At 47.4% G+C, this 19,301-nt stretch overlaps 1 protein-coding gene across 2 annotated transcripts in view; it reads left to right on the plus strand.

Annotated features, from left to right (window-relative positions):
* Positions 1 to 528: 528 nt before the first annotated feature.
* Positions 529 to 19,301, plus strand: part of NR4A3 (nuclear receptor subfamily 4 group A member 3) — a 44,727-nt gene continuing 25,954 nt past the window's right edge. The window contains exons 1-6 of one of the 2 annotated variants that reach the window (XM_043891039.1): positions 529 to 1,081; positions 4,358 to 4,531; positions 5,598 to 5,669; positions 7,407 to 8,383; positions 11,962 to 12,091; positions 12,553 to 12,725. In XM_043891039.1, coding sequence (XP_043746974.1) covers positions 5,639 to 5,669; positions 7,407 to 8,383; positions 11,962 to 12,091; positions 12,553 to 12,725 — 1,311 coding nt within the window. In that variant the 5' untranslated portion in view covers positions 529 to 1,081; positions 4,358 to 4,531; positions 5,598 to 5,638. The remainder of the gene's footprint in view (positions 1,082 to 4,357; positions 4,532 to 5,597; positions 5,670 to 7,406; positions 8,384 to 11,961; positions 12,092 to 12,552; positions 12,726 to 19,301) is intronic. The other variant, XM_043891040.1, reaches the window with a different exon arrangement.

Below are 19,301 nucleotides of genomic sequence, written 5' to 3' on the forward strand. Positions count from 1 at the left end.
TGCCTGACTCCTGCGCTGGCTGCCAGGTCGCTCAGAGAAGCTGTTTGGCGGAGCCTTCCCTTTCGGAAGAGCTGTCCTCTCTCTTACCCCCTCGCCCTGGCTCCCAGCCCCGGGGCAGCCTCGGAGGCGTGCCAGTAGCTCTCCTCCAACTCTACTCCACCCGAGCCTGACAGCTGGGCGGTCCCGCCTGACCTGCGGGCGGGCCGCTGCACCCTCTTACCGACTCGCGACCGGGCGAGCCGCGCGGTTGCAAAGGGGTTGGCAGCCCTAGTCCGAAAGGTCTCCGCGCCAGGACTGGCTGCGCCGCAGTTTCCATTGTCCTGCCCTGCGAATGGCCGGGGAACGCGCGCGCGTGCTCGCACATGCACACACACACACACACACACACACACACACCCTCCCTCGCACACGCGGAACCGGCTGGGCCAGAGGAGGGAGGAGGAGGGTGACGTAGCGTCCCATGGCGTCACATTGACGTCTCGCATTCCAGGCACTCTATGGAGAGGGCGCTAGGGCTCCTGTGGCATAAATGACGTGCCGAGAGAGCGAGCGAACGCGCAGCCGGGAGAGCGGAGTCTCCTGCCTCCCGCCCCCCACCCCTCCAGCTCCTGCTCCTCCTCCGCTCCCCACACACAGACAAGCTCACACCCGCTCCCTCACTCGCACACACAGACACACGCGCGCACACACGCTCCTCACACACACTCTACTCTCTCCCGCGCGCTCACACCCCTCTCGCCCTGCGCCCTCGCGGGTGCAGCGCCGCGCCGCAGTCGGACTCCCCTCCTGGGCTCACTTTGCAACGCTGACGGCGCCGGCGGTGGCCGTGGAGGTGGGAACAGAAGCGGCATCCTATCCCCTGGTCGCGGCCGGAGACGGGACGCCCGCGGAACCCCTCGGCGGCGCTCTCCCATGAGTCGGGATCGCAGCATCCCCTGCCAGCAGCTCACTGCCTCTGGGAGCCGCTGGACTTGTACACCGCAGCCCTTCCGGGACAGCAACATTGACACCCCCTCCAGTGCAGATTTCGGGGCAGCTTTCTAGAAACTCGCACTAAAGACGGAACCGCCACAGCATTCAAGTACGTATGAGATTCGCTCAGTTAATAGGGGGACTTGTTAAAAGTTGGCGCGCTGGGAAGCTCAGCTTCTGAAATTGACAACTTTTTGAGTTGGGGTTTTCCCCTGCTAGCTCCTCGCTCCGGCTTTGCTCGCGGAGTCGCCGGTGGGTTCTGATCTGAAACTTTTCCCTCCCGGTAGCGGGCCTGCGGGGATCTCTGGAGCTTGTGGGATTCCTCTCCTTACCCGAAGAGGCGAAAAGCCTCTAACAAAGACGAGGACCGGGATTTGTGCAGTAGCAGCTCCAGCGATGTAATTCAGGGTATTTCGGCTCTAGTTGTCATGGTAATGATGCTCTAGGCGGCGGCGGCGGCGGCAGCGGCAGGGAGTTGCAGCTCCTGTGATGAACGGCAGTAATTTTCCTGCCTTTTAACTAGGATTGGAAATAGGGGCTCCGGTGGGTCCAAGTTAATCTACCTAATGGTGACTCCGAGATGGTTGACTGGGAGGAAGCTCGGGAAGGAAGGGGACCTGGCTGGAGTTTGCAGCCGGGTTCGGAGGACCTCAGGAAAGAGGGCGTAATTGTAGGAATGCGGCTTATTGTATTGAAATGAGCCTGGGGCTCCACCAGACACGTCTGCCTGGCGTCGCCGACTTGCCGGTGTACACTTTTCCCTTCGTAGGTAATCGGGTGTAATTGCCGACCCCCGTGCCCCAACATGCGTGGGGACTGTGTCCCCCCTCCTCTGGGCCTTGACTCGGTCTGGGTAAGGCACGTTTCAACTGACAGAATTCGCGCTTTTGGAGAAGTTGCTCGGAGTGTCTTACTCTTGATAGAAATGAAAGTTCTCGGTGGTAAGAGGAGAACGGTCAAGCGAGTGCAGCCTGCGGAGACTGACTTCCAAGGGCACTTCTCAAACCCGTTGGAAGCTTGGGGCAATCGTGAGGGAGAAGGCATTTGTCCCTTGATTCTAAAGAACGTTCCTGGAGATTGTCATCTATCTGTTATGCCCACGGACTGTCTAAAGGGAAGAGCTGCAAGGAGTTTGGTTATCAGAAATCTCAGGCTATTATCCCAGAGCCCTAGAGTGCCGGGAGAGAGGTACAGAGCGCCGTTCAGTCATTTCATTGCGAACCCAATCCTGAATCTTCTTTTCCCACGACAGAGAGATGTTTTACAGAACTGAGTTGGGGAGAGGAAAAGCTGCCCGACGTGGCTTCTGAGCACAGTCAATGAAGTCTGAATTTATTAGAGTTCTCTTATCTTAACAAGATGCTCATAATGTGGACTGTCAAAAACCTCTTGGGCCGCAGCAGCCTTCACACCCGCTCCCCACCCCCGCACCCACCCCACCCTACCCCCTTCCCTCGGACCCTGCGCTCGCAGAAACTCTCCCCCGCGGTTTGCCTCCTCTCCCTCGGTCTTTCTGAGAATCTCAGTCTTTCCCTTTCTGTCGATCTCTCCTCCACTCCTCCTGCCCCCGCCCCACCTCCGCCCCCGCTCCCCAGGGTTGGAAACTCCGTGGAGGAGCCCGGGTCACAATGGTGCGTTTCACGGTTTCCTTCACACACTCCACCACGGGGAGGGGAACACGGGGGTGTTCCTTTCGCCTGCCCACGAGAAAGAAAGGGGCTTTGACAGAGGTAGTTATTTCTTCCTAATTTACAACCTCGAGGCTCCGTGTTCCCGGCCGCGGCGGCCGCGAGCGGGAGCGGAGCAACGTGTTTCCAGGCGCGGAGGCTTTGCCTAGGTAACCGGTCCTTTCGGGGCGGGGGGAGAGGGGGGCGCGGAGAGAGTCGAGGGGCACTACGCTCGGCTGTAGGAGGTGTGGTGTGGGTTGCCCACCCCACCCCAGCCCAGCCCACCCCCGCCAACGCTGGGCGCGCGAGGGAAGCCTCCGCTTCCTTGGGGAGACGCTTCCCTCACCCACCCTAGCCAGAGGTCGATCCTTGGAGAACGACTCCGCTTGAAAGACCCCAAAGAAGGGCGGGAACGTGGGCACCTGGAGGAGGTGGTGGGAGGTTGCCGGAGACTCCCATTGAAGATGCGGAGGGACGGGAAGCGCACGTTACAGCCGTGGGAAGATCCTGCGCTAGGGCGAGCGCAAGCTTTCTGTAGTATCAGCTGGGGCTGGCGGAGGGCGGGGGGGGGGGGGGGGGGGGGCAAGGGAATCCCCTACTTCCTGGCCGTCAGGGGCTTCCCGGATCTGGGGGCTCCGATCCCCTCTCTCCTTTCAGGCAAGCCGCGGGTGCAGGGGCGGCGGGAGACGAAACTTAACTCGACACCCGCGGTTCGGGCACGCCCGAGGTTTTTGGGATTTTGGCGGTTTTCTTTCGGGTGCCGGTTCCCATTCTAATAGCTGTGAGTGGGTCCGGGCAAAGGGGGCGCTGTAGGCCGGAGAGTCGGACACGACTGAGCGACTGAACTGAACTGAACTGGGGTCATGGGATCCTTTCCCGAGGCCCGCCGAAATGCGCTTCCAGGTACAAAGTTTCGCTAAGGCTTTGCGCAGAGACACTTGCCCCAGAGCCGCTCTCGGCGCCCTCCGGGTCGCCGTGTGGCCCGGAGCCTCGAAGTCGCCCACTCTCTGGGATACCGCCCGAGGGTGCAGGGGGGCCTCCCTCGGCTGGCACCAGCAGCGGCAAACGCCGACCGCCTTGTGCGGTGCTTCCAGCGCCGGCCTATTTCCACTGCGCTCTTTTGTTTGCTTGACCCCTGGACCCCGAAACTCGCCGCTAATAGAAGCGAAGCTCCATTAGCATTTAGAATGAAAAGCTCAGACTTTCTTAATTCCTCGGGGCATTCATGCATTCGTTCCGGACCCTGTGCATTTCCTACGCAACGTGTAAAATTTGTATTTGAGGGGTGGGGGCGGGTGAAATTGGAAAATATTTTCCGCTCCTGCACACTCACAGACTCCGATTCCGGCAGAACTCTTTCCTCAAGTGTTCCCATTCTTCGGTTTTCCTGACATCGCTAGCTTGGAACCAGTTGGGGGGTCAGGCAGATTAATTTCTGGGCAACAACTGGTTGCGCGTTTTCTAGCCTCGGTTCGGGAACCACACAACCGCCGTGAGCGCGGACAACCTTTGCTCGGCTGCCCCACGGCGCTGTGATGCCTTTTGCCCAGGGACTCCGATCACCCTAAACACTGCTTTCTGAGCCTTTTAATTCTTTGTCATTTCTAGAGATCCCTACCACCCCCACCCCCGTATGCCCAGTCCAGGCCTCGGTGACCCAGCATAGTCTTACTGTGACCTTTATGCTTTCTCCTGGCGCCCGCCCCCCGTCCCCCCAGAGCCTACTGCGGAAGAGCGCAGCCCGGCAAGCCCCATCGCTGAGACTGGGCCCTCAGCGGAGCCGGGCGGCCCCGCAGCCACTTCACCCAGCCGGCCGTCCCCGCCTCCTCCACGCTCAGCCTCCGCTGGAGAGACCCCCAGCCCCACCATTCAGCGCGCAAGATATCCTCCAGGTAGGTCTGAAGGCACGACCCTTTATTCTTCCCGGGCTGGGAGGTGTGGGTGGGGAAGCCACACACCCACAAGCAGGCTGGTGGACTTGCCCGGCGCCAGGACAGTGCGTGACTGCCGGCCGCGAGGTTCACGGCGCAGGTGGCATCTTTGCACGAAGCTCCTCTGGATACCACACGCTGTTGCTACCTAGTGGAGCAGACAGATTAAATTAAGCGTTGCATTTCTCAAAGATATTTTTCCTAAGAAAAATGCAAATACACCAGTAGATTGGGATATTTTGATACCTTTTAATGTCTTCATTTTTGCTTTCCTTTTAATGCTAAGGCATTTAAGAGTTATGGGATCATTTCGAACAATACAAAGCATTTTTGTTTGTATAAAACCCAAGTCATCTGAGTGCAGACATTTGGATTATTGCAGCTCAGAGGGAAAGAGGGAAAGCATGTGAGCTGAAAACCAAGGAGTAAATTTGAGTTGGGCAAAAGAAAGGATTGCAGGTTTAGCTTGTAGCACCTCTTTTTGCACTTGGTAAAGGACTCCCCTGGTGGTTCAGTGGTTAAGAAGCCACCTGCCAATGCAGTAGGCGTGGTTCCACCCCTGGATTGGGAGGACCCCTGGAAGAGGAAATGGCAACCCATTCCACTATTCTTGCCTGGGAAATGCCATGGACAGAGGTCACAAAAGAGTTGGACAGGACTTAGCGATTAAACAACAACCAAGGGATACCAGGTGCCTAGCCAAAGAGATGCAAATAAATAGAACTCAGTCCCAGTAAGCTCGTCTTCTATCTGGAAACCTCAGAAAATCACAAAGAACAACAATAGGTAGGGACTGGTGAAGGATGATAGAAAAGAGTCATAGAGAAATCCAAGGGAAGGGAACAAATGAAACATCAGGCAATGCTCTTTTTTTTTTTTTTTTTAATGACTAGCCTTTCATTTCACCCCAAAAGCTGGACAGCAGGGTAAGTGCTCCTTTAACTTGAAACTAATGATGATTTGTAGGGCCTTGCTTGGAAAACAGAGGCTTGAACTGGCCTCTCCTCATCACTGCTTCTTCCAACAGGCCCTCAACACCTTTTTTCAAGTCAAGATTTCATCCCATACATGTATGACTCAATCAGATTTGGAAATGTGGGTAAGAGAAAGATGTCAAAGGAAACGTGAAGTATTCGCTTTTCTATTAGTCACACCTTTTACACGATAGACTCCAAAGAGACGTTAAACACATGGTTTTCCTTTGGTTCAGAAAAACCAACCACCAGAAACTACCCAGTTTACTATTTATATTTAGCCATAAAGAAGAGGAAATAATTAGATACATTATCCACTGGATCAAATATGTCTCAGGGCTTTCTCATTAGTTCAACCTCTCTGAACAATAATAAGTACTCCAGATATCAGTGCTTTGGGGCTGAGGAAAACTAAATCTATTAAGAAAATGTTTTCTTTTCTAGAGGTGCTAACTTTTCTATCATAAGAAAATATGTAGATAACTCACTTATTATAACCAAACTGTAGTTATTAAGCAGCTATTGATATATTTATTACTTAGATGGGGGAATATATATATATTTACATATACATTTATACATATACATATGTACCGCTGGAGAAGGGAATGGCAACCCACTCCAGTATTCTTGCCTGGAAAACTCCATGGACAGAGGAGCCTGGAGGTCTATAGTCCCTGGGGTCACAAAGAGTCAGACACGACTGAGTGACTAACACTTGCTTACATACGTGTGCTAAGTCGCTTCAGTCATGTCTGACTGTGTGCAACCCTGTGGACTATAGCCTGCCAGGTTCCTCTGTCCATGGGAGTCTCTAGGCAAGGATACTGGAGTGGGTTGCCATGCCCTCCTTCAGGAGATCTTGCTGACCCAGGGATCGAACCCGCATCTCTTATGACTCCTGCACTGGCAGTTGAGTTCTTTACCGCTACCACTAGTGATTCCTGGGAACCTATATATGTATATGTGTATATATATATATATATATAGGTGTATATGGCACAGAGCAGGTTTGGTGGGTGTTTTGTTGCAGCTGCCGATCTTTTTCTTTGCAGATGGCACAAACTCCCTCAAGCCCATTTCCTGGGCCTGTGTTCCCACCTCACCACCTAGCTGGCTGAAATCATCAACAGGGGTCCAGTTTGAGCAGGCTGCCAGTCCTGTTTGGAGGAGTAGGGAGGGGGTGGGAGAAAGCAACCACAAAGTGTGTGGGTAGCCTCAGTTGGCACTCATAAAATGTTAGAATGTCACTGGGCCAGTAAGTCCCAAGTAGAACACCTTTTTTTCTTTCTTTTACTAATACTCAAGTTTACATATCAGAGAGTTGACTTGGGGAGTGGGGGAATAGTGGTCTCTTGCTCCCAAAATAAACCAACAGGGCATTCACTGGATTTCCTCTTGTCTTCCTAAATTGATAGCTGAGATCACTCCATTAAATTTCCAGGGCTCAAAATCACTTTTTAAAACACAATTGGACTTTTGAGGGAAGACATCAAACTTCCCAGATCTAATGGAGGACGGGGCAAGGGAAGGAAGGAGGACACAGAGGTCCCCAGGAGGCTAGGTTTTGACAGCCTGTGGCCCCATGGGCAGTTCCTGAGGGATTCGGCTTTCTGCCCATGGAGGAAGGGAGGAAAGTGGGGGAGACAGAGGGAGGGAGGGAAGAAGGAAGGAGAAAAGAAATAAAAAAGGAATGAAAGAAACAGAGAGCAAGCAGTGGAAGGGGGGAAGGAAGGAATCTATGCTGCTAGAAAGGTGGAAAGACCGTCACTTCCCAGTTCCCACATTAGAGAGCAACGAATCCATTGCCACCCATTAGCTAGGAAGACGCTTCTGAGTGGCCCTTTTTCCTCTCCGTGCAGATATGCCCTGCGTGCAAGCCCAGTATAGCCCTTCGCCGCCAGGTTCCAGCTATGCAGCACAAACATACGGCTCGGATTACACCACGGAGATCATGAACCCTGACTACGCCAAGCTGACCATGGACCTTGGCAGTACGGAGATCGCCGCCACAGCCACCACGTCCCTGCCCAGCTTCAGCACCTTCATGGAGGGCTACTCCAGCAGCTACGAACTCAAGCCCTCCTGCCTGTACCAGATGCAGCCGTCGGGGCCACGGCCGCTGATTAAGATGGAGCAGGGTCGCGCGCACGGTTACCACCATCATCACCATGAGCATCACCACCAGCAGCAGCAGCAGCAGCAGCAGCCCTCCATTCCGCCCCCCTCCGGGCCGGAGGACGAGGTGCTACCCAGCACCTCCATGTACTTTAAGCAGTCCCCGCCGTCCACCCCCACCACGCCGGGCTTCCCCTCGCAGGCGGGGGCGATGTGGGACGACGCAATGCCCTCGGCGCCCGGCTGCATCGCGCCCGGCCCGCTGCTCGACCCGCCGATGAAGGCGATGCCCACGGTGGCCGGCGCGCGCTTCCCACTCTTCCACTTCAAGCCCTCGCCGCCGCACCCGCCCGCGCCGGGCCCCGCCGGCGGCCACCACCTGGGCTACGACCCGACGGCCGCCGCCGCGCTCAGCCTTCCGCTGGGAGCCGCCGCCGCGGCAGCCGCCGCCGCCGCCGCCGCGGGCAGCCAGGCCGCCGCGCTCGAGGGCCACCCGTACGGGCTGCCGCTGGCCAAGAGGGCGTCCGCCCTGGCCTTCCCGCCGCTGGGCCTCACGGCCTCCCCCACCGCGTCCAGCCTCCTGGGCGAGAGCCCCAGTTTGCCGTCGCCGCCCAGCAGGAGCTCGGCCTCGGGCGAGGGCACGTGCGCCGTCTGCGGGGACAACGCCGCCTGCCAGCACTACGGCGTGCGCACCTGCGAGGGCTGCAAGGGCTTCTTCAAGGTGAGCCTCCTCCCGGGACCCTCCCCTCCGCGGCCGGCCTCCTCAGCCCCCGCTGAGAGCGGCTGAGCTGGTCCTTCAGCCCGAGCCACTAGAGGTGTGATGTTACACGTGCACTCCTGTAGCCTTTGCTAGCACCTTCACACCCACTTTCTCGGGGCCTTTTAACTTGATGTCCATCTCAGGAGGCTGCCTGCCCCAGGTGGGCTTGCGGAGACTGTGAACTTCCCGACGTGGCTTTACCGGCTGCAATTTTTTCTGGAGAGAGCTTTCGGAAGATTCGCAAAGGGATCTGTGACCTCAGAAATATACACACCTCTCTGTATTCCTCTTCTATCCATCCCAAATGTCTGAGGGAATAGAGTCTTGGCGTGCCAGGCCTTGGGTATTTGTATCTCATTTAATCCTCCTAGTGAGAGCTAGAACTCTAGATCAGACAGAACTGAGATTGAATTTTGGCCACCCACTAGCTAGCTTTATGAACAGCATCTTGAGGGTTTAAATTAGTTATCCTTGTTTTATAGAGGAGGAAATGGAGGCTCAAAGAAGTTATTCCACTGCCGCTGGACACACACTCAGAAAGTGAGATGGAGGCAGGATGCCAACTGGTGTTTGCATGACCCTAAAGTGCAGACTTTCTTCACAGCTCAGCAGCTGAAGAAGAGACAGGGGCATCTGGGGGATGCAGCTTAGGGCAGCTCCCCTTGCAGAAGAGAGAACTGGAGCCTCATCAATCTGCTCCACTTCTGTGCCACACACAAGGCCAGGTGTGGACACTCTTCATTAGCTCATAGACCCAAAGGAGAATTTTACAGCGGGAGGGGGTCTTCAGCCTCCCCCTTCTTTTACCCATGAGGGTATTGAAGGTTAGAGAGGTGATTTAGTGGCACATGGGGACAGTTACAGCTAGTTTCTGTTACTCTGGAGTTCAGTGCTCTCTGCACCACTCAGAGAGAAGAGGCCTTGCTCTCTTGCTGCTCTGCTTTTGCTCTTGACCCCAGACACTTACTTCTGCGCCACCCTCCCTATTCTCAGTGCTTTGGTCATTGCATCAGGTGTTTGCAAACCCAAGAATGTTCTCCCACAATTCTCACTTCCTAACCTCCAGTGCTGGCCAGGGTGGAGAGAGAGGAGAAGCTGGATGCTGATTGGGTAATGAGGATTTGGGAGGCCAATAGGCTGGATCTTGGAACATGCTGGAATTAAGAGTCAGAACACCCAGAAAGGAATCCTTGATCTGTCACCTATCAATTTTATGATGTTGGGTAGGACACTTCCTTCCAGACCTCAGTTTCCCTATCAGGTGAATACAATTCAGAGAAGAAGTGTTAGTTTTAAATGAGATAAAACATTTATGAAAACACTTTATAATTTTTAAAGGGTCATAAAAGAATAGTACATTGTAAATGAAAACTACAAAGTATTTATGAAAAATGCACATGTGTACATTGGTATACATACCAACAAGCAACAGTTATTTTTGATCTGGAGATAGGAATCATGTGATTAATTAAATTCTGCAGACAAATGAGAAAATGTTTGTGGAAAGATTTTACAATATATTAAGCACCATACAAGAGGTATGCTAGATTATGATGTCTTAAATGTAGAACTGTCAGTTTAGCCGTTTTTTTTCTGTCAAGTAATTGCATTTCTTCAGCAGATTTGATTTTTACAGTGTTGCAGTGGAAATGCTGAAAGGCATTGAAACAGGCAGTCAGAAGGGGGAAAAGAAAGAAAAACAATTACGAGAACTATAAGTAATCCATAAATATAACCACCCCTGAATAATTGAGAGTTGACCTAAATGCAGGAGTGATAATACATTCCTGGTCTAGAAATGTCAATTGTGTTCCCCAACAAGCCTCCTTTTTCTACAGCAATACCTTGAAAACAAATCTATACTTGAAAGGGTGGGGGTAGGATCGGGGAGAACCACCCCACGGATCTGTTAATTAAGGGAGGACAGGAGCATGTTTTACCCAGTGGCTTTCTACCATTAAATTGAATTCTTTAAAAATGTGACATGAAGTGCAGTTAATGATGGGAATTCAGTGATTGAACCATAACGATCTCTGCAGGCACACAAATGTTAGGGAGGTTTCAGGTTATTGGGAAAGCATATACCTGACGCAAAATGCCACCAGCCCTCAAATTGGTATATCCTTGAGGATGATGACAAGAGATACAGTTTTCTAAAATTACTTTGAAAGAGAGCTTTTAATTACAATGAAAGAGAGCTTCATTCAGGAAACACAGGTTTCCTACCCTTACAGACTACTGCAAATTTAAATGCTGGAAACATCAGAAGTATGTTGTATCTTGGAAATTTCTCATTTTGAACTAGAATCACCTGCTAAAGCAGGGAAAATGTATCTGACTTTAAATTTTATGTAAGCAGTTTAGAAATGATCTCTTGAAATGAAATTAAAAGGTGATAGAGTAAAAACTGATACAAGAGGATTGAGAATTGCTGAAAATTAAAAAAGATAGAAAGTAAATCTAGAATTTTAGACACAAAATAGCTCCTATCCCAGATTACCTGGATTTTTTTTTTCATGTAGCCCAGGCTTACCAAATAAATTCACCTTTCTGCTCTATTTGGAGTTGAATAGATTCAGGTAATTTCTGAATGAATGGTGAATACACATCCATTTGCACAGATTATTTTTATTTTTTTAAATCAAGCATTCTCTTGTCTCTGGAGCATAAAATATCTTTTATTATTTCATGTTTCATTTTAAAATTGTATGTGATTCTGAAGAATACAACATTATTTTATATCCATACCCAAGTTTAATGTAGCATCTTTTACAGTATAGCTATTTTGTTCATGTCAATAGTCATTTATGACATAACCTATTAATGGGAATTTTCATTGAAAATATATGGCCCTCATATTCCTTCCTTTATCTCATTATTTTTTGTTTGTTTTTTCTTGGATGTGATAGTGGTTTTTAGTATCCAGTTTTAAATCTTTACTTTCAAAAGTCAGAAATCGACAGTTTACCATTCTTTTAAAAATAACATACACTGCAAAGGTTGATTAAGTGATTTGTTTTTGCATTAAAACTTTATTTCCTATGTTATAACTAGAGAAATCCTCATTTTTGCTATTTATGATTTCATCTCTATTGGCAGACAAAGCCAGTTTCTGTGATATTTGACTTACTATAGTGATAGGCAACAAAGTATATCCCAGATAATTTATTTTAATAAGGTCAGCAATAATCAGGGGAGTGGACCAAGTAGCAAATTGTTCCCAAGGGGATATTAAAAGTGAAGATAATCTAATCCTCCAAGGTATGATATGTTGACCTGGTAATTTCAGATATGATTTTATCATTCAGACTTGGATGTCTCCTGAGACTTGCTTCAGAACAATCCGAGATGATTTTCATTGTCAGCAGCTAACACTAATAAAATTGTTTTTCCTGCAGGCTAGCGTGTTAGGAAATTAAATTTATCTAATTATACGAATTGCACTGTCGCTTTTCACATTGTAATTAAAATACATCTTGTCAGGTCCTACCTCTTTCCAGAAACTATTAGTTGACTATCTGTGTATTGTATTTCCTCAGAGAACAGTGCAGAAAAATGCAAAATATGTTTGCCTGGCAAATAAAAACTGCCCCGTAGACAAGAGACGTCGAAACCGATGTCAGTACTGTCGATTTCAGAAGTGTCTCAGTGTCGGAATGGTTAAAGAAGGTATGAGTATAATGCTTTTTATCAAACTTGCTTATAAATATTCTCAGATATCCCTGGGAAAAGTTAATATTTGCATTAGGATGGTGAATTTTCCTAGTTTCCCTTTCCTTTCAGCATTTTATTTTTATGGTGTATTTACATTTAAAAATAGCAGAGGTCTGCTTATTCTAATTTCTCAAAATCAATAGAGAGCTTGTGTACATACATCTTCCTTCTATTTGAGAAGGAGACTTTTAGGGCTAATTCATTACCAAATGTACGTACGGGGTAGCTGTTATGCTGCCTGTTTCAACTCTCATTAAATCATTGTGGGGATATTACTCCAAACTTTTTCCGCTTTTAAACTGTCGGTCTCATTTAACGATTTGCTCAGCTGTAAAGTGTTTTGTTTCCTTTCTGTGATTTATGGCTGTTTGTGGATATCTTTGGAGACATTTTTTCTTTTTTTCTCTTGGTGTCAGTTGTCCGTACAGACAGTCTGAAAGGGAGGAGAGGTCGGCTGCCTTCCAAACCAAAGAGCCCATTACAGCAGGAAGCCTCTCAGCCCTCTCCACCTTCTCCTCCGATCTGTATGATGAATGCCCTTGTCCGAGCTTTAACAGACTCAACGCCCAGAGATCTTGATTATTCCAGAGTAAGTTTTATGATATCCTGCTTTTGAGTGAATGATCAGTGTCTCTATTCATGATACTAGTAATAAGCCTGGATTGAATGACTTGTGTCTGGCACTGTGCTCAACCATTTTCATACCTTTTCTCTATTTCTTCACTTCACTTAGCAATTCCAGTGCATCCATTGCACCAAATAGTTTTTGCCTTCTTGAATCTCTCAATGCCTTAACGAATGACCCTGACAGTGCTGCACCTGTCATACCCATTGTTGCAGGATTCCCGATGGTTGTGCCGATGAAAATCTGCACAGGTGAATTACAATTTGTATATTGCTTTCATGCTTTAGACAACATGACTACTGTGTTTTTTCATATTGTGACCAAACCAGCTGGGTAAGCCTCAAGTTATCCTTAAACAGTTTACCCAGTTGCACTGGCATTGATTGACCTACTGCCTATGCAGAGGGATTAGACCACTGATGGAGAGGAGCAAGCTCTGGCCTTGACATCAGGAGGTGTCAGGAGAACTGGGATGGAGTGTTGCCTCTGATGCTTCCTGCCTGGGTCACCTGGCTCCTGCTCTTGGCTTTCTCATCCTTACAGTGGAGATGATTACAAATTTAACCTCAGAGGGATGTTTTGAACATCAGTCACATGGGAACAATGGTTGAGAAAACATCTGAAACTGTAAATGACCACCAGTGTTGTTAGGTCAACCAAAATATATCAGCCCTTTTATTTCATATGCGACATAGTGAGAGAGTACCAGTTTGAAGCCTGAAAATTCCCAGAAATTTGGATAACATGAAGAAGAACGATTTTCTGAACAAATGTATAAATATTACTGGAAGACAGTTTTAAAAGAGACTTAGAAAAGCAAACTCCTAGTAAGGCAGGGTCTCACCAGAGAAGAGAAGAAAGGAAAAGGTCATAATTATTGAGCCATTTCTACCTGCTAGACATTGTGGTACTTGGTCTCATCTAACAACCATTTAAAGAACCATAAACTGTAAGGATAGTTACTCCCACTCCAAGACAAGGAAACTTAGAAACACAGTTTGCACACAGAGAAGAGAGAAACCAGTCAAGGGATCCCCAGTTGGTTGATCTGGCTTGGCAGCAATTACCAGATTGCCTTCTCCAGGTCCAGTCAGTATCTTGAACTTCTGGTTGAAGGGTTGGCCAAGAGCGTGAGTGTGTCTGCTCTTGCCCTCTGTGTAGGTTGTAGTGTTGACAAAAATGAAAGGCTGATCTCGGTATACCTGCTGTGGTCTTCCTCCCTCCGTCCCCTCCCTCCTTCTAGGCTGTGAGTCCTCCATTGCTCTCTGGAGCACAAGACTTCCTATGAGAAGCATGGCAGGTCCTTGGCATCAAAGGTTGAGGACTCTTGTTCTGATTACAAGTAGCATCTCTTGACTGAAGTCAAGTCTCAAATAATAGTTTAACTGAATAATGCAATGGTTAAAGGGCTAAGGCTTTGGAACTGTGCAGGCCTCAAGTAAAATTCCAGTACCATCATGTATTGGAATGACCAATACATTCCAAGCTGGGTGACCTTGAGCAACTGATTAAATCTTTTAGCATCTCACCTTCCTCATCTGTGTTATGGAATAATAATAATAATAATAATATCTACTTCCCAGGATTGTTTTTATAAAATTTAAATAAGATACTTGTCAGAGCTTTAGCTCAGTACTCTGTATGTTATCTCCTTGGCCATACCTTCTTATTCTGTCATTTGTTGAATGCTTTAATGAGTATAAACACTACATATGGCAGGTGCTATGTAGAAAAACCACTAAGGTAAGTGTGATGATTGCTGTTTCATAGATGAGGAGATTAAAAGTGAGAAAGCCTAAAGAACTGACTTGCCCAAGGTCACATGAGTGAGTGAGTGAAGTTGCTCAGTCGTGTCCGACTCTTTGCAACCCCATGGACTGTAGCCTAGCAGGCTCCTCAGTCCATGGAATTTTCCAGGCAAGAGTACTGGAGTGGATTGCCATTTCCTTCTCCAAGGTCACATAGCTAATATGTATCTGAGTTAGAATTAGAAGCCAATGGGTCCAATTTGCCCCGCAAAGTCTGTGCTCCTAAGGCCAAAATTCCCTGCCTCTCTGGTTTCAGTGAGAATGGGTGATGGAAAAGCATTTGGGAATACAGACTTTTGCATGAACCTTTCTGGCCTTCCCTCATGCAATCCATCTGAATTAGTGAAGCTTCTTGGCACTGCCTCCACTGAGGCTGCAGCACACAGTCTGACGTCGTTCTCGGGCCTTGGAAATGACTCTTTCTGGCCAGTCAAGAGAATTTTGTCCACAAAGTGATGATGACGGGGCGGGGGGAGGGGGGGGGAATCATCCAATTATTGGTCTACACGGCCTAATTAGTTATTCAGTGGTGAAGCTTGTCCTGGACTTTGCGTTGTCCCAGCTGGGAGCTGTCTCCACACGGAAACATCCGTCCGCTGTGTCTGCTTGCTTCTGCATCAGTGTGTTAGACTAGAGTCGTCCTCCTCATCAACAAACATTTATCCAATTAATTGTTAGCTTTGTCCAAAATAGCAGATTGACCATGCCAGAGTCTGGGTCACGATGATACTACCTCTGGGGCCTGGCTCAATTTTGCGAAGCATATTTATTTTAATTGCATTGTTTTGGAACCAAATCGAACCTCATAGCTTGGATTCTCCTGCTTTTAGATAGCTTTACAAAATTATAAAAAATTGGACCCAAATCAATTAAATTAAAAGTCTTTTTTAAAAAATACAGTGAGTTTTCATCAAAAACTTGGATGAAGGCGTAGAAGGCATGCTGATCACATTTGCAGATGACAGAAAGCTGGGAGGGATCGCTAATATGATGGATGTCAGTATCAACATTCAGAGTGATTTCGACAGGTTGGAACAGGATGGATGAAACCATCATGGAGAAAGTTAACAAAAATAAATGTGAAGCTCAGCATTTAGAATTTTTTTAAATGGGAGAGACTTAGCTTGTCAGTGGTCCATGTTGAGAAGCTCTCAGGAGCTTATTCCCTGTGCTCAGTAAGAACCACCAATGTGTTTAGGTGGTGGCAAGAGGGATGCTCCGTTAGCTCCGGCCTCTGCAGAAGAAGGGTAGGACCAGGACCGACTTGGTGGCGCCCGTGGGCTCTGTGCTGTCGGCCCACACTTCAAGGATGGCGTTCAGTTCCAGGCTGGGATTTAAGAGGGCAATGGACACACTGTTTCTGAAAACTTGAAAGGGATAGTTGGAGGAAATGGAAGTATGTAGACAGAAAGGGAGTAGGTTTGGTGGGACTAGGCCACACTTCTGCCATGTGACCAAGAGGACTGTTCTCCCAAGGGCAGATCTAGAGGGTGAAGGAAGTGGCCTTTCCAGCCCATTCTGAGGACAAGAAAGAGTTCTACTGGCTCTAAGAACTGCTATGGAAGTGTGAAGAAACGTAAGGAGAGCTCTTTACAGGGTTCCTCACAAGGAGACAGGTTGTTTTGGCTGATATTAAGTTCCTTCCAGCTCTAAGATTTCATGATTCTAGGGTCTACCTTATTGTCCCTAAATGCAAGTGAATAGATATACATATACATATAAGAATGTGTGTTGTTAAGTAACTTGTTACTTCACAAGATTGAATTTGCTTCATTCTCTTTTAAAAAATTAACATAAAATGAATGAAGCAAAATGAATTTATTGAAAGTCCACTGTGAGCCAGGTACCATCACATATATTTAGTTTATGTGGTATAATTTATGATTTCAGTCATTTTAAAAATATCATTCATTGGAATTCAGTTTTCATATTACCTTCTCTTTAAAGTTTTTATTTAAGAATTCAGAGAACTGGATGTGATCTTGAGGTAATCTAATCCAACACTCATATTTTCAGAAGAGTAAATAAAAGTTTAAAAAGATTACGTGGCTTACCTAAAGTCAGTGGCAAAGGGTTAGACCCAAATCTCATCCCTCAAGAGAGTGTGTTTCTCACCATATTGCCATTCCATTTAATGGAAATGTACTAGTTTGTTGTTTTTTTTTTTTCAAACAGAAGTCTTTATTAGATTTTTTAAATTACAATAAGAGTAACATATACTCATGGTTTGAAAAAGGCAAACCATTTAGAAGTGAATCAAGTGAAAAATGAAAGTATCTTCTTCATTTATTCCTGCTTAAACCATACCATAGTGGTAGACATAATTTATTACATTTTAAATAAGAATATGCGCTGTCAGTTTCGAGTCAGACAGTTGAACATGACCAAAACAATTTATTAAAGATGCTACCTTCGCCCAATGAATCAGAGAAACGAGAAAACATTTTGCCAGACAGGTTCATTCTAATCTTCCTGTCCCCGTCTGTGTGCCTTTAAGGTAGTAAGGGAGTGTTTTCCCGGTCTGTGGGACAAGGAGGTGGAGGACTTGTTCCAAGTCACAGAGGGAAGGGTGTTTTCAAGGCCAGAAAGATTGCTCCTCACTCTGTGAAGCGTTCCTGGCGCTGAGACCTTCTCCTCTCCTTTGGGCCAAACTTCTCTCCTTCAAAAGTGAGCTCAGATCAGTATATATCAGTGCAGTCAAAACATGTCAGATTTGATTTGTTTCGCCTCAAAATGTTGCTGTTCTCTACCCCACAGTCGCTTTTAATTTAGCATCACAAGTATATATAGATACCGGACTTGACTTCAGAGCCTGTGTAATCACTAATGAGAAAGTGTACTTCACGTCCTCATTTGTTGGTCATTTTAAGTATTTGCCAGCGAACTAGGATGTTTTCTGGCGGGAGTATCACTTAGCACTGTAACAGACTCCAAAAACAAGACACAGTACAGATGCAACCAGGCAGCAGCAAGCGGAGTTTAAATGTGTTAACAAGAAGCCGGCACATGTTAGCCTACAAAGTGTGAACTGCAGGAAGATTCCTCAGAGTCCTTCTTAAAGCTGCTTCAGAGATCCTCTCAAATGGCCACTCACCCACTGGATGATTTCAGGCCAGTTCTGCCCCGCCGTGGGCCTCAGCTTTCTCATCTGAGTGATGAAGAGATTGGAATAAATGCAGAACCACAGTCCCTTCCAGCCTTCTCGTTCCCTGACCCTGTGACCATTGTGCCTGCTGCAGTTCCCCTATCAGTACAAGTCTCCATTTCCCACAGTGTAGTACCCAGACTGCCTGTATCAGAAGGACCCATGGTGTTTGCTTAAAATGCAGATTCCGGGGGCCACACACAGGCCTGCTGACTCAGAATGGGGGACGGGGAACGCAGGCAGGAATCTATGTTTTTATAAAGGCCTCAGATGGTTCTTTGGCACACTAAGGTTTAAGAACCATCATTATAATTTATTAAGAACAATTCAGTTTTACCCCGAATCTCCTATTTCCCAACTTGCCTGGCATTGAGAAGGAATGAGCAGTAGACATGGATTTGACAGAAAGTAATTGACTCACTGAACCATTCTTCCAGAGCAGTGGACGCATTATTGAACAAGATGCAACTCTGTCTTCATGGAGCTTACAGGCCAGTGAGGGAGACAGAAAATAAACCCATATGTAACTGTAGTGATGCCATTTTGGGAAGAGAGGAGGGTTTGGGGGTTTTGTTTTTGTTTTTCAGAGAAGGGAGGCAATTGGATCAGAAAAGAAGAAATTTGGGGAAAATTATATTAATTGCCTGTTTTTAAAGTGTCAGCTTTTAAAGTGTAAGATCCTAAGACTATGTATACATAGTTTGACTCATAGAATAGTAACATCTGAAATATAAGGACCCAGGGAAAAGTAACATTGTAAGGGAAAATAAAATGCTCTTAAGACATTTTACATATTTAGCCTCCACTGAGGACTGACGGTGAGATAGAGTGAGTATCGGATTCCAATCTGCTATGAAAACATCACATTGCTAAATTTTAGGGCTGGTGTTCACCAAAGGTCTTGCATAATTTATTTTAGGCCTAAGCTGTGTCTGAAATCTGACTTGTACATACATGGTATTACCGTTTGAAATGTGTCAACTCATTTAGTTTAAATAATATTTGTTGCTTGTGGTCCTAGATTCTCAGTCTAAGTCCTTCAGAGAAATCTGCATTAGACATTAGCTGTCAGTAAATGCAATCCTGTGTCTTTGACTAGTGGTAAAATCTGATTATTGATGGATCAGTTATCCATAAAGGCTGGAATACAACATTAGCATAAAGAGGAGAAAAGATTCACTTTTAAGGTCTTTCTCTGTTTGGCCTATATCTGATTAGAATGATCAATAAACAAATTATTCCAGATTTTCTTTGGTGAACCCCAAACGGCTTAGCCCAGAGACAGAGCAATATAGGAGAGTACAGAAGCAGGGCTTGGGGTCTGGTTCTTTCAACTCCATGCTCAGCATTTCACGGCGAGGTGTTTATAAACTGCTAGCCCAGGCAGAGAGAGACTCTAATATGTTTTGTTCTGTTTCTTTAAACCTTATATTCAATAGAGGGGACACTTGATTTCTTTCTCACCCCTAGAAGTTGATGCTGACCCTCCAGTCACCTCCTAGTTACTGGTGGCTCAGACTGAATCCAGTTTGGCTCCAGAATTCTGGAACGTGAACCGGAATCACTGCAGGTGAAGCCCAGAGAATC

This window comes from Cervus elaphus, chromosome 29 (genome assembly GCF_910594005.1).
Source record: "Cervus elaphus chromosome 29, mCerEla1.1, whole genome shotgun sequence".
Classification (NCBI taxonomy): Eukaryota; Metazoa; Chordata; class Mammalia; order Artiodactyla; family Cervidae; genus Cervus; species Cervus elaphus.